General features: G+C 38.8%; 1 protein-coding gene and 1 long non-coding RNA gene across 3 annotated transcripts in view; one reads left to right on the top strand and one right to left on the bottom strand.

Annotated features, from left to right (window-relative positions):
* Window positions 1-409: 409 nt before the first annotated feature.
* On the bottom strand, window positions 410-8,986 carry ZNF770 (zinc finger protein 770). 2 transcript variants are annotated; one of them, XM_032624660.1, is made up of 2 exons: window positions 8,885-8,986; window positions 410-4,773 (listed from the first exon to the last, which is right to left on the bottom strand). In XM_032624660.1, the coding sequence occupies exon 2, from the start codon at window positions 4,715-4,717 to the stop codon at window positions 2,636-2,638; it is 2,082 nt and encodes a 693-aa protein (XP_032480551.1). In that variant the 5' UTR covers window positions 4,718-4,773; window positions 8,885-8,986; the 3' UTR covers window positions 410-2,635. The 2 variants fall into 2 exon arrangements, with proteins under 2 accessions (XP_032480551.1, XP_032480550.1); XM_032624659.1 differs by having other exon boundaries at window positions 8,857-8,928.
* A 118-nt stretch (window positions 8,987-9,104) lies between these two features.
* The window catches only part of LOC116749261, a 105,074-nt gene continuing 97,289 nt past the window's right edge, over window positions 9,105-16,889 (top strand). The window contains exons 1-2 of the long non-coding RNA XR_004348552.1: window positions 9,105-9,258; window positions 9,974-10,042. This is a non-coding gene — a long non-coding RNA (uncharacterized LOC116749261). The remainder of the gene's footprint in view (window positions 9,259-9,973; window positions 10,043-16,889) is intronic.

Raw genomic sequence — 16,889 nt, 5'->3', positions numbered from 1 at the left:
AATGGATAAGCAGATAGATCATGTGACATGCAATGGAGTTAACATATCCATTTGTAGGTTATAAGGAGCTATCAAAGAAACTTAACATGAACAAGGAAGTAAAGGATTAACTATCCATGTAGAAAGCTCAGAAGGTAGAAGGTAGACTGGAGTGGGCCCAGGAAAGTGTTTGGCAATCAGTACCTTGTTCCTGTATTATGTGATTTTCCCTTTTAAAAAAGTTCAAACTGTGTAATTTGAAACTTTATTTTTAAAATATTCTAAAATTTGAATTTTTCAAGAATCACCATCTACTTTCCTTCAACACACATTTTGTCCTAATAGGCCCTATTGCAGTACAAAACAAGGAACAATAATTTCACTAACTCAATCAAACTACTTCAGTAAATAATCATGCTACAGCCTGGAATTGCCCAAACAAAAATTCTTCTAATTTTATTTACAGATATTTAAAAGTTTATTTTTTCCAGAAAACCAAAGCAATTGATTCAACAATAATAACAGTTCTAGCATGCAGCAAGTCATCATTTAACCTCTAATGTTTAAACTTCTTATCATGGATGTATACAGTTTATCATGGATGTATACAGTTTATTTTCATTCCTATAAAGTTTCCACAGCTTGTAGTGATAATAAAAGTAAATAAGTATTTTGTTACAGGTACTTCAAATAGCACTACAGTACCTCTTCGACAAAATTTTTACAATATTCCAACTTTCAATATGAAACAGCTTAAAAAGGCATGGGCCAAAAAAAAAAAAGTATAGTAGTATCACTTAGGCAAATAAAGTCTAATAATCATACAAGCACAACACTGTTAGGATTCTCCTGTTAGGGTTGGGAAAAGAGTATATGAGACTTGTACTTCAAATAAAATTACATAAATAGCTTAGGAAAATTCCCAAATATATAATTTCAGGCATATTAAAGAAAAAAACCCTTGAACCTTTATTCTTGGGAAACATGAACTAGTTATCCCTTGCTTTTATGTAATAGATGTGTTCTTAAATAGTTCTGTGTAAAGCAAATTTTATAAAACATCACCTTGTTTGCACTGGAGGAACACATCTCAAGGAAACATAAGAGAAATTATTCTTTAAAACACGATTCTCCTGCACATTTGTACATCGTTGGGCTTTTATCTGTACTGTTAAGTTTAATCTCTATGAATTAAACCCAAGTTTCTCAAAATTCACTTGTAAAAGCAGACTGACTTCTCCTCCCCCTCCCCCCACAACAGAGACAATTATTACAGTACAATGTAAAATTGTTCCTTTATCCATTCTCAGTAGAGGGCTTGTCACTACATATATCTGAGAGTGCTAGGATAAATACCCACCTGTTCTTTTCACCTTAGAAAGATAATGGTTACTTTCTCGTATTGCTAGGAAATGTCATTCTTAAAGATTTTATTAAAAATGGCAAATGTGAAGGACAATGTGTGATTACAAGCCTTTTACAGTTTGACTAAATATTCCCCAAATCATGACAGTACTGTTTAGAATGATACTCTCAATTCCATAAGCATCTTATTCCTATACGGGATTACCTTACTAATTAAAATAACAATTTACTAATGATCAAAATAACATTCTTTAGCATTAGAATCTTGCAAAACAACAAGAATAAAAAATAGAACTAGACCTAGTCACTGCTGTTTGATCAAACTTAATAGAATATTTAGTTTAGTCATAGGACCACTCAAAGAGGTATTAAAAGAAAATTTTGCTAAGGTAAATGTAAAAGTCTTATGGAGATGCAGATCTACAGGTGAGTCTTAAGTCTACAACTACTGCTATCAATCATTAATAAGCATGTAGATGAATTGCATTCATTCCTCTGAAAAGATGGCACTGCATACATATCATCAAAAAGATTATGGCATTTGAACATTATTCCTGACAAATAAACATGGTAAATGTATACAGGTGCATCCTAGCCTCTCTCCTACTTGTACATTTTGGGGGTAAAGATAACAGCAGGCTGGGCAAAAAAACAATTCAAATCACCTATAGAATAGGAGGGTAAGCTACCGGAGTCCTAAGAATAAACAGCTTGGAAAAGAACAATGAAACTAATGCTATTATTTTCTCATCCACTTTCACTTTTATTGCCTTTATATTTTTTAGCTTATAAGAAAAAATTTTGCAATGGAATTTGAACCATAGGTGTAAAATACATGAAATAATATAAGTGGGGCTATCTGTAGTGGCCGAAAAACCAATTTTTGCCTCTCAGTCTTTTGAGCATATATAAAAGGAGATGGCGTGTCTTAAGGAATAATTCCTTTAAAAATGAGGCTGAATTATTTGTACTACATCATGGATTTACAACATTTTCAATACAGCCAAAGTGTATGTTAAAATAAAACAAATACTTGCTTTATGGCATCAAATCATGTTCTTCCCCCTAAAAATTAATTTGGCTGTTCCTAAAACATATTACATTTCTATGTATCTCTGACTATGCAGGCAAGCAACTGCCTATGAAATCATTCAATCTAATGCAGGCCTTTTGATAAAAATACATTATAAATGATACAGGCTAAAGAGCAAGGTCACCAGAAAGACCACACATGTGTTAGTGGGTCTGTCAATTACATAACTGAATTTAAGACAACTATTTTCTCTTGTGGTCATTCCTTAAAGTGAGTAAGTTGATGTCTCTTCCAGTGAGGAGCCTGTCTGAATGTTTTGCCACAAACTGAGCATTCGAATGGCTTCTGCCCTGCATGAATTAGATAGTGTCTTTCCAGTTTAGATGGGGATCTAAAACTTTTAGAACACACACTGCATTGGTAAAGAAGGCCATCATTCCTCTCACTACGCCCTGAATAACTACAACAATGACTATGACGGCTCTGCTCTGATTCCAGAAGTGCACTAGAGAGACAGGGCTGCCTGTTCCTATAGGGGGTACCAAGAATGAAATCCTCTGATTCTGCCTTCACTTTTATTTCTGATGTTTGATCTGACTCTGAGACCTCGTATTTTTGAAAACCAAGAGTCTGACATTGCTGGGAAGCACTATAGTTAACATTATCACCTTGATGAATGAAAAGTTTGTTCAAATCTTCCAATTCTACTTGGCAAAGAGATTTTCTATATGGAATCTTATCAATATGAGTTAATTTATGTCTTTTCAGGTGAGCTGACTGTCTAAAAGATTTCCCACAAACATTACAGCCAAAAGGCCTCTGTCCAGTATGAATTAAATAGTGTCTTTGTAGTTTAGATACGGAAGGAAACACTTTCTCACATTTGTCACAAGGACACATCTTATGTCCAGTATAGATGTTTTCATTTGTAACTGAAAAACCACACTGAAGCACCTCACAGTTTTCAAAGAATTCCTCACCTGATGAACCATAGATAGATACATCTTTATTATTCACAGAATTATCCATAGTTAACATGTTCTCTGGTGTAAGAATACCTTTTACGTTTTTTCCCATATTTTGGCTCTGGAAATGCTTTTGCCAAGAAAATGGCAAAGTCAACGTTTTCTTCTTTTTATTGCCAACTGTCTTGTATGTTCCATGCTTGCCAAGAGAACCCATAAATGTTCTCTGTGTTTGCTCAGGGCTCTGCTCACCGGAAATAAGTTCACAATTTTTCAAGAAACTGTTTTTAAATACTTTTTTCTCAGATCGAAAATTATCTAATTTTTTACCCCCAGCTCGTTTAAGCTTAGCCAAGATTTTTTTAACAATGGTTTTATAGTTGTAGCTTCTTTTGAGCCTGCTTGGAATTTTGCCACTTCTGGCAGGAAAACACTTGTGTCCATTGAGAATCTGCTCTGATTCAAAACATTCTTCACACTCTGGACATTGAAAAGGGACAATATAAATAGAGTGGACATCAAGTTGATTATTCTCCTCAGATTCACGTATATCACCATTTTCAAAACTATCCTGCTTTGCATTTAATTTATTAGGCAGGGGGCCTGATTCTGGACTCTTCACCTTTAATGAAAGAGTCTGAAAAGTTTTATTCCTGGCATGGATTTGTTTATGCTTCAGCAGTTTGCTTTGAATCTTAAATCCTTTTTGACAAAAACAACATTGAAAAGGTCTTTCCTCTGAATGTGTGAGTTGGTGGATTTTTAAGTGAGTTGACTGTCGAAAAGATTTACTGCACAGGACACATTTAAAAGGCCTCTGACCAGTATGAATAAGTGCGTGCCTATCAAGTTTTGACTGTGATGGGAACAGCTTGCCACAGATTGTACACGCGTGAATGTTCTTTTTTTTCTTTGTAGGGCTGTATGTAGGATCAGACTTGGAGCACGGGTGTAATGCCCATCTCTCCTCTGTGGTAAGAGCATGATACATTCCATACACTGGCTTTTCTTGCTTGGCCTCCAGCAGTCTTCTGACCTGTTTAACATCATTCTGGTAAGTTTCATTGTGAAGCTGTTGGTGCTTCACGAATGTCTTCAGATTCTTAAAGTGGCGTGGACAAATACTACATTTAAAAGGCAGATTATGAGTTAGTTGATGTCTTTCCAGATGAACTAGTTGTCTAAAGGTTTTATGACACACATCACATTCAAATGGCTTTTGACCAGTATGAATGAGATAATGCCTCGCTAATTTTGAGGGTGTTTCAAAATGCTTGAAGCAAATATTGCAAATATATGGCCTGTTTCTAGGTAGTTTGTTGGCTACTACACACTGTTGAATCTTTAGCATTTTAAAATTGGTTTCAGCCATCATATTCTTCAGTGATATACTCTGATGAGCTCCATAGTGTTCTTACACTCCACAGATGTCTAAAAATTAAAAATAAAAATGTATTAATTAAAAATTACTTATTCATATGAAAAGAAATAATTTAACCTGTTCTTTGGCTAAAGGTATTAAAGGCAATAGGGAACCTCAACTCTTCCTGTGTCTAAAAGTAAGTTAGGGATCCCCTGGTGGCACAGTGGTCGAGAGTCCGCCTGCCGATGCAGGGGACACGGGTTCGTGCCCCGGTCCGGGAGGATCCCACATGCCGCGGAGCAGCTGGGCCCGTGAGCCATGGCCGCTGAGCCTGTGCGTCCGGAGCCTGTGCTCCGCAACGGGAGAGGCCACAACAGTGAGAGGCCCACTTAGATACTTTAGAATCATTAAACTAATTTCACTCATACAGAGAAATGAGAAGTCTTTAAAAGAAATACTTAAAAATGTATATAATTTTAAGCTATATTTCTAATTAGTTGAGATGATACATTAAAAGGGGACTGAGTTGAATTTCTTAACATTAAATAAATCTTTTAATTCCAATTTTCCTAGTCCACTATTAAGTAGATTTGTCATTTTTCAAAAATTGGGCTAGAAAGATAAAGAGTGTAAGAAATAAAATATAATACTAAAATTAAGACATATCTGCATTCAATTATAGCATACCTTGGACATGATCTGAGAATGGAATGTTTTAGTTATCAAAATTCTTAGCCACATCATTAGCAATATTTACTCTCAGTTACTTCTTTGGACCAACAAAGATAACATAAACAACTGGGATAAAATGTCCCAGAAAACCTGGATTCTAGTCCCGGATTTGCCATCATATGAACTTGGTGGCAAGAAGAAGGAAATATAGATTCCTCATCTCTAAATCAGGGAAAATGCCTCCTGGCCTGCCTACCACATTGAGTTGTTGTGAGAATCAATGGAATGCACCTAAATGTGTTGGAAAACTGAAGCAATGTATAAATGTAAGGTATTATTTAGCTCAACACTAATCAAATTTAAAAACTTTATCCTTATCTACTTAATATCATTTTTAGGGTTTCTAACTAAGAGATAAACACACTAAACAAACATTTCTTTTTATTTCTCCTTTCCACTTTGTTGTAGAAGTCCTCAAAGACAAGTACAGAGGCAATGAGGTTGACACACTGGCTACTTATATACTTATCTATGGCTAAGTAATTGAAAGTCTGAGTGTAGTTTACTTTTCAGGCAGTAGAATAAAAAGGTCATTTTGGTCTCAGTTAATATAAAGATAGAGATATTTTCCCTAATATACCTCTGTAGGACACATGCAAAAGCTTACCAGGAACTTTCTCAACCATTTTATACACTGTCTTCTCCTAACTGAAAAGCCAATTTTCTTCTCATCCTTCGTCTTCTACTGCATTTTCCTTAAATAAGGAAGCCAGAGATTAAAAAAAGCTGTGCCAGCTCTCTAATGTTGTATCTTCTAGTTGAGATCAGAGAGTTGATAAATCTACCAGAAACTCAGTGTTCTTTTGTCAGATGATTTAGTGAATATCCAACATATATGCTGTGTGCTATTATCTATTTTCTCCTAGAAGACACCTTAAACACAAAATCACAAACACACCCACTGTGGTTCTCTTCAGGAATCTGATTTAAAAACAGAAAAAAAATTCATTTATTGAGCAAATTATCTTCTAGCTGTTTTATCATAGTGGTTTTCAAACTGCATGTCACTACCCATCAGTGGATTGTGCAATCACTTCAGTGGGTCATGATCAGCATTTTTGTTTAATAGAGTAGAAAATATCAGATTGCATAACATATGGTAAGGATAAATACTGTTTTGTGAAACTTCTATAGGAGGAGGTAAAAACCTGTGAAACCTGTTCCTGGCATACCTCTTTACACACTAGACAGAGGAACCTACAACAAATCAATCACTTTATTCAAAGTGGCAAGTAATCTATTAAGTAAGATTGGGGCCCATAGGATGAGACAGGATTACTAAGGATTATGAATTTTCTTCAACTGACCCATATAACCCCAAAATATTTATCAGAAAAATCTAATCAGAGGCCAAAGGTAATATGCCACACAAATAATCTGACTGCAAGCCACTATATTAATTTATAAAATATACCATATAACCCAGATATCCACGTTAGCAACAATCAGCTGTTGATGCTATTACTATGCACTTTCACAACACTGAGTTAGAGAAATTACAGGTGAATGTACTCCGAATCCCTAAAATGCTAACATAGCAGCAGTTACGAGGATTAAAATTAAGTGAATTGCCAAGAACTTGGCAATTTATCTAATTCCTGTCAGGCAAAATCAGGTGTTGAGGTGTCAATTAGGACAATGAGCCAAACTGCAAGTAATAATCAAGTCTTTATTCACTTACTGCCACAGTGCAAGCAAGAGGCTAAAAAAGTACTGGTTCTCCAGTGGTCGATTAAATGGAACACTAGGTGAGGGTTAGGTGGACGCAATGCACACAATCATCTCTCTGCAAAGGAGGCTGGAACAAAAGGTTTCTGCCTCTTTATGGACCTGTGGGCCAGGGGAGGAGGAAGGAAGAGCTGCAAGTGGAATGGTCCTGGGTCAAAATGGAGAAAAGTACCTCAGTCAAGGCTGCCCCCTCCACCTTCCCTCCCTTTGCAATAAGGAGGTATTGGTGGAGGCACCTGGGAAGTACCTTGGCCAAGGCCCTCAGAATGGAAGTACCTGAGCCAGGAATGCAATACAGTATGAGCATGGCTGGTGGGAGGGAAGGGGTGAGTCCTTGACTGCAACTCCCTCCAGAAAACTGCAGTGCACTGGCCATGCCCAAGTCTGGTGTGGCAAGAGCAGCTTCCCCCGAAGAGGCCAGCCAGGCAAAGCCACGCAATTGTCTATGGTCGGGCCTGAAAGATCACACATAGGATTCTGGCCTCTAGCCAGGGTCCTCAGCTCCTATTGCGTATTTCTTGTTTCCTTTAATAGTTTCTTTGGAACACTTGAAAAAAATCCCACACTAGAACCACACACGTGACAACCATTTCTGATTATAACAGGAATTGACTACCTATAGTTACTGTGCCAAAAAGAGACTATGGCTTATCAACTAACACTAGCACTAGGACCGGATACTATTGTCAGTTGCGTCCACACCATGTGGGAAAGCACTTACTGGAAGCCCTATATTGTTAGAACCACTGGTGGCAAGCTGTGATCTCATCTGCTATTTATAAGTGACAGCTAAGGGATCCCCAAGCTCCAAATGCAGTCCCACGCGTACTTAAGCATATGTACAGTAATTTGATAGAACTCCAAATCCCACTTCTGCTGATTTCTCTGTGTTCTCAAATGACCTTTTTTGTCGGTCATATTTCAAAAACAAATCCAACAGCGTGTAATTTTTCCTATGTTAAAGTGAAAATAAAAGATGGTAAATCTCAATGGGTCAACCCCCAGATTACCCTGACTACATACAGCAAGATACACTCCGTTATAAAACTGTGAAAACTGATCTCAAAAATTCCAACGATACTTCAAGGCCGAAAGCCTGTTGGTTTTACAGTCTTAACAACACGATTAAAACGAGGTGAGGATATCACAAAAGTAAATGAACAAGAAACACAAGAACTGAGAGAAAGTTAGAGAACTTTCAGTTACGGAATAACCTCTGGCGACATTTATCACAGCCTTTCCCTCTCTGTAGCTTCTTCTGCCCCACTTCCCCCGGCCCCCTCTCTTGACCTTGAACCCTCACCTCTTCCTCTCTGAGGGATTGCACAGGACACAGACCCTGACAACTGGCCCTCGCCCTAATTGCCCACAACCAGTAAGCACCTAGGAGTCGAGCCAGAGTTCAGAGACTGCAAAATCCCACACCAGGAAAGTAAAGGCAAGGATGAAAACTGCTTTGGCCACAGAGAGGGGGAAAAATGCCACATGTGATACGACCCACTGCAGGGGAAAGTATCGTTTTTTGCAATTCCTCTCAGATATTCCCGCTCCCCATGAGCTGCAGTCAGAAGGCGGGGAAGTGGGAAAAGCAAAGGAGCTGAGGTCGTGGCGCCCCCGTTCTGGGTCCCCGGGCACCTTGGAGGGACCGAGGCAGGCCCGACCTTTCCCGGGGGGGTCGCTCCACCTCACACCTGGGTTCTTGAAATCCTCCTCACGCACCTGGAGCTGGCACGGGCCCGCGAGCCGCGCATCTCAAGGCCCAGGAGCCGCGAAGGCAGCGTGCACACGTCCTCAGGGCCGGCGCGGCGACGGGCTGAGTGCGCAGGCGCGGAGCTCGGAAGCGCCGCCGGACGCGGTCCGACTGGAAACAGGCTCCCTCCAACCCAGGGCCGCAGTCGCGTCGGCTAGCCTGCGAGTCTCAGAAGAAAAAGGGGCTCCAGAAGTGCGTGCCCCGGGCCGCTCACCCGGCCCTGCAATTGTGGGAAGAAGAGAATATAGGAGTGAAGAAGGGTGCATTTTCTATCTCACCTCAGTCCTCGGCTAGGAAAACCACGTAGCCCTGACCAGTGGGCTCAAGGCCCTGCTGGAAACTGGTGAGCCCGCGTTCAAAGACCACTCTTCTAGTCCTCTCTAATGTCAGAGGGCCCATGGTAAACAAAACGCCATGTATCAGGGCTTTTCTGTGCCAGCCCTGTCCTGGGCACTCTGGACGTTGTCAGAATATAGCGCAGGGGTCAGGGACATGGGCTTTGCGGTCAGGCATACCTGGGCTCCACTCACAGCTCTACCAATATCCTGATAGCCCCGGACCTTCTTAGCTTCATTCCTTCAGTATATTTTAGTTGTCTACAATATACAAAGCCCTGTGCTCAGCTTCTGAGTTTCTTCAGATTTCTCTGACAGATGAAATGGATGTAAAGTGCTCAACCTAGTGCCCGGTGCATAAGAAACTCCCATATAGCTATCATTTATTAATGACTATTTTCAAATTAAATATAACAACTTTATGAAGTGATAGGATACCATTTTAAAATGAGGAAAAGGAGCCAGACGTTAAGGAACTTAACTTTGCACAGCTGATAAATGATGGAGGTGGGATCTGAACACAGGTGGTCCTGTGCTTTTAATTCACTCCTGCTTCTCAGATTGTGGATATCTCAACAGTTTATGTAGACACAATTAAGGGTTAAATGTTTAGTGCAGTTACAAACTAGGGTGGCACATTATTACTGAATAAGATGCTTGGGTATGTACTGAAGATTTTAAGTACAGAAGACATTAGAGAAGAATTTATTGTGGTTTTTGCAGGTTCTGAGTGTATATGTCTCAGCTTGAGATGAGAATATGAGAACAAGTAACAAGCATATTTTTTCAACTGTAAGTACCTTTTTACATTACTTTTCAAGGACCATTGACAACAAAAATTGTTATTTCTGATGTTGGTATATGTGCCTCTGTTTAAAAAGGGAGAAGTTGGGCCAATGAAAAGTCTATTTTCCATGTGATAACATGAGGAAATGGCTAATAGGAAATAAGCTTTTGCTTCTCATGAAACAACCTTGGAAGAGTCACATTTGGGAAAGGTTGAAACCCTTTCTTTCAACAGAAACTGAGACGGAGAGAGGAGGGGAAAAGCTTTATGTATCCTGAGTGCTAATCCCAGGGTGGGGATGCAGATTATTCAGAGTTGCTTCATTCTGCAGCTTCTCTTGGAAGCTCAGCTCAGTCAAACCAAGGAAACAGTTGCATCCATCACCAGCCATATAAGTCCTTAGGAGAGATATGCAGATCATGAGAGACTGTTACCTGAGGTTGGGGACCAATGGAGGGTGCATTACCTGCAAAACAGGTAGGCCTTTGCACCAAGAGCCTGAATATGGAGTGAGGAACACAAGTGGATAAGCTGTTATAAGATAGGCCACAAACCCTATCTTATAACCTCCCCCATTTACCCTGAGAGCTATCTCAGGAACTTTCTGGTAAAAAAAAAAAGGAAAAGTTACTGTGAATAAGAGTCATCTGGAAGATTTCATTGAATAGGTGGGATTTGACTTGAACAGGGACTTAGTAATAGGTACAATATGAATAATAGAAAATGTGGGACAGGATAGAACATTGTAGGGAGATATGGTAGTAGTGACAAGGAAAACTAAAGGAATGGCTTGGCATACATTTGGGTTAGTATCTTACCTCTGCAACTTACTAGTGTGTGCCCTTAAAAGTTATTTAACCTTTTTAAACCTTATTTTCCTCATCTTTAAAATAAGGATATAATCAATCATTCATTTATTCAATGGCATATCATGTACCAAGCACAAAGGAGTCACTTCTAAGTACATACAAATGAAAGTGAGGCCCTTGATTTCAATGAAGTTTTCAGCTCAACATTCAAAGAAGTACAATATGATAAGAGAAGTTACGTACAGGGAAGGAGAGAGAAGCAGGAATACCTAAATCTTCCTGGAGGCTTCAGGTAGAACTGGTTTTTGGGTTGAGGTTTTAATGATCCACGCACCCATCCATCCTACATATATTTTATGAAGCACTTGCTGTGTGCCAAGCCCGGTTCTAGGTAATGGAGATAGTAGTGGACAAATTAAAAAGTCAAAAATCCCTGTCTACCTAGAGACTATATTTATAGTTGATGTTTTATATATGCCTACTGAGGGTTACAGACAATAAGTTACATAAGTAAAATATATAATATGTTAGATATTGAAAGAACTGAGGAGAGAAAATAAGTATAGAAGAGGGCTATGAAAATTTGGGGGGAGAGGGCTTGCTGGCATTCTAGTAGATGGCCAGGGGTGACCTTTCTGAGAAGTTCTGTGATTTTTGAGTTGAGCCCTGATAGAAAGAGGGAACTATGCTCATGCTCCATGTTTAGAGAACCCACTGCTCACCAGGCACTTTGCAAGAAGCTGGGAAAGGCCTTAAATGCTTTGCAAAGGTTTTTATCTTCTTTTTTTGTTGTTGTTATAAATTTATTTATTTTATTTATTTATTTTTGGCTGTGTTGGGCTGCTGTGCGCGGGCTTTCTCTAGTTGCGGCGAGCGGGGGCTACTCTTCGTTGTAGTGTGTGGGCTTCTCGTTGCAGTGGCTTCTCATTGCGGAGCACGGGCTCTACTAGGTGCACGGGCTTCAGTGTGGCGTGCGGGCTCAGTAGTTGTGGCTCACGGACTCTAGAGCACAGACTCAGTAGTTGTGGCGTGCGGGCTTAGTTGCTCCGCGGCATGTGGGATCTTCCCAGACCAGGGATCAAACCTGTGTCCCCTGCACTGGCAGGCGGATTCTCAACCACTGCGCCACCAGGGAAGCCCCTCTTCTTCTTTTTTAATCCAGTAGGCAATGGGAAATTATTGAAGAATCTTGATCATAGGTAGGGCATGCTTAGATTTGTGTCTTAGAAAACTCACTCAGAAGTTATATGGATAATGAAATGGAGGAGGCAAAATTAGAATAGCCATGCTGTCATCTGGAGGCTTCCTCCTCCTTGAATATCTGGTTAACTTAGGTGAAAATCTAATTCTGTGGCATGTGACAGTCTTCATGATACCTGTGAGTTCTCACAGCTTGCTCCTAGTGTGTGTCTGTTCTCTGTAGTCCTTAACCTTTAGGGCTATCTCCTTTTTAGCAAACCATTGAATATAGAACTTATTCATCAAGTTCTAGAAAAACACTCACTCATAGTTGTCTGTGTGTGTGTGTGTGTGTGTGTGTGTGTGTGTGTGTGTGTGTGTGTGTGTCTAAATACTTTACTGAAGATTTAGGAGTCACTATGGGATGGGGCTTCAACTGAAAGTATGTGGGGCCTTGGGAGCAAGTCAACCAGTACCAAGCACATTCAACATAATTGCATTTGAAAGGAGTTCACACTTTCAGCATCTGTCATGCCTTTTGTAATATTTTAAAGACAGAAATTTTGAAACTGAGTTTTTTTTTCTAATTTAAGTAGAGTTGATTTACAATATTATATTAGTTTCAGGTATATAGCATGGTGATTTAGTATTTTTACAGATTATACTCCATTAAGAGTTATTACAAGATAATGGCTAGAATTCCCTGTGCTATACATATATTCTTGTTGCTTATCTATTTTATACATAGTAGTTTGTGTCTCTTAATCCTATACCCCTAGTTTGCCCCTCCCTTCTTCCTCTCCCCTTTTGTAACCACTAGTTGGTTTTCTATATCTGTGAGTCTATTTCTGTTTTGCATATACGTTCATTTGTATTATTTCCTAGATTCCACATATAAGTGACTTCATACAGTATTTGTCTTTCTCTGTCTGACTTATTTCAGTAAGCATAATATTCTGTAGGTCCATTCATGTTGCTGCAAATGGTGGAATTTCATTCTTTTTTTAATGGCTGATTAGTATTCCATTGTGTGTACATGTGTGTGTGTATATATGTGTGTGTGTATATATATTTTATATATATATATGCCACATCTTCTTTATTCATTTATCTTTTTATGGCACTTGGGTTGCTTCCATGTCTTGGCTATTGTAAATAGTGCTGCTATGATCATTGGGGTGTATGTATCTTTTCGAAGTATGGTTTTCTCTGGGTATATGCCCAGGAGTGGGATTGCTGGATCATATGGTAGTTCTATTTTTAGTTTTTTAAGGAACCTCCATACTGTTCTCCATAGTGGCTATACCAATTTACATTCCCACCAACAGTGTAAGAGGGTTCCCTTTTCTCCACACCTTGTCCAGCATTTACTGTTTGTACACTTTTTGGTGATGGCTGCTTGTTTTTATCCAATGACAGACAGAATCTCAATCTTAATTTCAATCCCTCCCTCTCTCTCTGTTCTCTTGTGGTTACTCTCTTGCCTCCTTTTAATTAACTATTAGAAAACCTTAAATTTGAACCTTGTTTTTCCTGTAGGTAGAATGTGTTACCCAGGGTTTTCAGAACCTTAACTGGATAGCATGGTGAATATTTGTTTGAAGACATTTTTGCAACCCAATTGTCCTCCTGTCATAAATTTGATTCTTGTGCCTGTCTCCTTGACTTTGATGTGTATGCCATGACCAAGCTTGTATCTCAGTCACTATCTTGGACTTTTAAGGGTAAGTCTAGTCAATTCTCAAAGCTTTTCTTTTTTTTTTGAATTTGCCTTGCAGTTAGTTCAGGTGTTGGTTTTATTTGCCTTTATAGTTCTTCTCAGAAATTTTAAATCATTAAGCTCTACAAAATTTATGCGGTCAAGGACATGATCTGTCTTGGTCACCTCTGCATCCTCAGAGTCCAAAGCAGTACCAGGCATGTAACAGATATACAGCAGGTATTTGTTAATGAATGAATGCATGACTGAATATTTACATAAAACTTTGGTGGATTTTCTTAATTTCGTATTGGACTTTAAAAATTATTTCACTTTAAATTTGTGTTCTCTAAGAAAAAGCCAGAAATTGCATTTTTAAAGAAGATATTTGAATATACACAATTCTTCTTCTTTTGCTTTTATATAAAAAAATAAAAATACCAAGTACCTTCTTTATTTCTTTTAAAAACTGAAATTCTGTATCCCCCAAGAATCTCTCTCTAAGCCTTTTTTCTATTTTAAAGATAGTAGGGTGTATATGTCAATCCCAATTTCCCAATTTATTCCCCCCTTTCCCCCCCAGTAACCATAGGTTTGTTTTCTACATCTGTAACTCTATTTCTTTTCTGTAAATAAATTCATTTGTACCATTTTTTAAGATTCCACATATAAATATCATATGATGTTTGTCTTTCTCTGTTTGACTTACTTCACTCAGTATGACAATCTCTCAGTCCATCCATGTTGCCGCAAAGGGCATTATTTCATTCTTTTTTATGGTTGAGTAATATTCCATTGTATATATATATACCACATCTTCTTTATCTACTCCTCTGTTGATGGACACTTAGGTTGTTTTCATGTCTTGGCTATTGTAAATAGTGCTGCAGTGAACATTGGGGTGCATGTATCTTTTTGAATTATGTTTTTCTCCAGATATATACCCAGGAGTGGAATTGCTGAATCATATGCTAATTCTCTTTTTTTAGTCTTTTGAGGAGCCTCCATACTGTTTTCCATAATGGTTGCACCAATTTACATTCCCACCAACAGTGTAGGAGGGTTCCCTTTTCTCTACATCCTCTCCAACATTTATTATTTGTAGACTTTTTGATGATAGCCATTCTGACAGGTGTGAAGTGATATCTCATTGTTGCTTTGATTTACATTTTTCTAATAATCAGGGATGTTGAGCATCTTTACATGTCATTATTAGCCATCTGTATGTCTTCTTCAGAAAAATGTCTATTCAGATCTTCTGTCCATTTGTTGATTGGGTTGTTTGTTTTTTTGATATTGAGTAGTATGAGCTGTTTATATATTTAGGATATTAACCCCTTGTCAGTCATATTATTTGCAAATATTTTTCCCATTGAGTTTTTAAAAAAATTTATTTACTTTATTTTTGGCTGCGTTGGGCCTTCCTTGCTGTGTGCGGGCTTTCTCTAGTTTTAGGGAGCAGCGGCTACTCTTCATTGTGGTGGGCAGGCTTCTCATTGTGGTGGCTTCTCTTGTTGCAGAGCACGGGCTCTAGGCGCACGGGCTTCAGTAGTTGTGGCACATGGGCTCAGTAGTTGTGGCACACAGGCTTAGTTGCCCTGTGGCATATGGGGTCTTCCCGGACCAGGGCTCGAACCTGCATTGGCAGGTGGATTCTTAACCACTGCACCACCAGGGAAGCCCCCACATTGAGCTTTAATGCTTGTTAAAGCCTGTTCCTGCCCCCCAGTGATTGGCCTAGCAGAGAGCTTGCATCTGCTGCTTTCATCCCACCTCTTATCTTTCCTCTCTCCTCTTCCTCCTCCGTCTGTGGAGCAACCAATAAAACCATCTGGTCACCTGCAACTAATCTACCAAAATCTGTATTCCTCAGGTGTCAGTTTCTACTCCCAAATATCAAAGAATTTCTTTTATTATTGAAGTACAGTTGACTTACAATATTAGTTTCAGGTGTATAGTATAATAATTTGGTATTTTTATAGATTATATTCCATACACAGTTATTATAAAATATTGACTATATTTCCTATGCTGTATATTACATCCTTGTAACTTACTTATTTTACACCTAGTAGTTTGTACCTCTTATCCCCTTCATCTGTTTTGCCCCTCTTCCCATCACTGCCACCTCTGGTAATGACTAGTTTATTCTCTGTATCTGTGAGTCTGTTTCTGTTTTGTTATAATTGTTCATTTGTTTTATTTTTTAGATTCCACATATAAATGAAAACATACAGTATTTGTACACTCTACGTCCATCCATGTTGTAACAAATGGCAAAATTTGATTCTTTTATGGCTGGGTAATATTCCATTGTATACATATACCACATCTTCTTCATCCATTCATCTGTTGGTGGACGCTTGGGTTGCTTCCATATCTTGGCTATAGTAAATAATGCTGCTATGAACATTGGGTGCACACATCTTTTTGAATTCGTGTTTTTCAAAGAATTTTTCTAACAAAGACACCTCTCCCTTTCTAAGGTGAATAAAATCTCTTTCTCATCATATATTTCTAAGAGGATTTTTGGTGAATAAAATCTCCTCATCATCATGTATTTCCTTGAGAAAAATATTTGCCATCTCTGTATATTTTGCTACATGGCTTCTGAGGGAAGGATGACAGTGGCTGGTCATTTGGGATCAGAAGGTAAAACGTAGAGCTGTATTTTACTTAAAGTAGTTGGACCACCTCCAACTCATAGGCTAGTATCGATCTCCTAAAGCATTGCTGGAAATTTTCTCAAAAGCTCCATTGGTAATAATTCCTATTGGATTTCTGGGTCTAGTTAGGTAGTACCATCCTACCCCACTCTCTATGTGTTGGTTCAAATTCAGTAGCACTGGGGTTCTAGAGTTACCCTAAAAGCAGGCAGGATTCCCAATATAGGACTTTGACCACATTTGTTCACCCTTAAGTCAGGGCTGACCACTGGACCGTCATTGACTATGGAGACCCCTCCAACTATTATAATACCAGGGTCTAGGCTAACCAAGGAGGGAAGGCAGAGCTATGGTATCTACCAAGCTATTTTGTTTATGGTGTCAGGAGAGCTTGATGCTATGACCTTTCTCCTGTTTCTGGATCTTAATTTCTGGAGGACTGTTCTTCTCACAAGCACATTCCACCAAAAAACACCCGTCTTCACAAGAGTGGGAACAT

This window comes from Phocoena sinus, chromosome 2, assembly GCF_008692025.1.
Source record: "Phocoena sinus isolate mPhoSin1 chromosome 2, mPhoSin1.pri, whole genome shotgun sequence".
In the NCBI taxonomy this organism is placed as follows: Eukaryota; Metazoa; Chordata; class Mammalia; order Artiodactyla; family Phocoenidae; genus Phocoena; species Phocoena sinus.
Note: the sequence above shows the minus strand (reverse complement) of the source record. Positions and strands in the feature narration are given on the sequence as shown.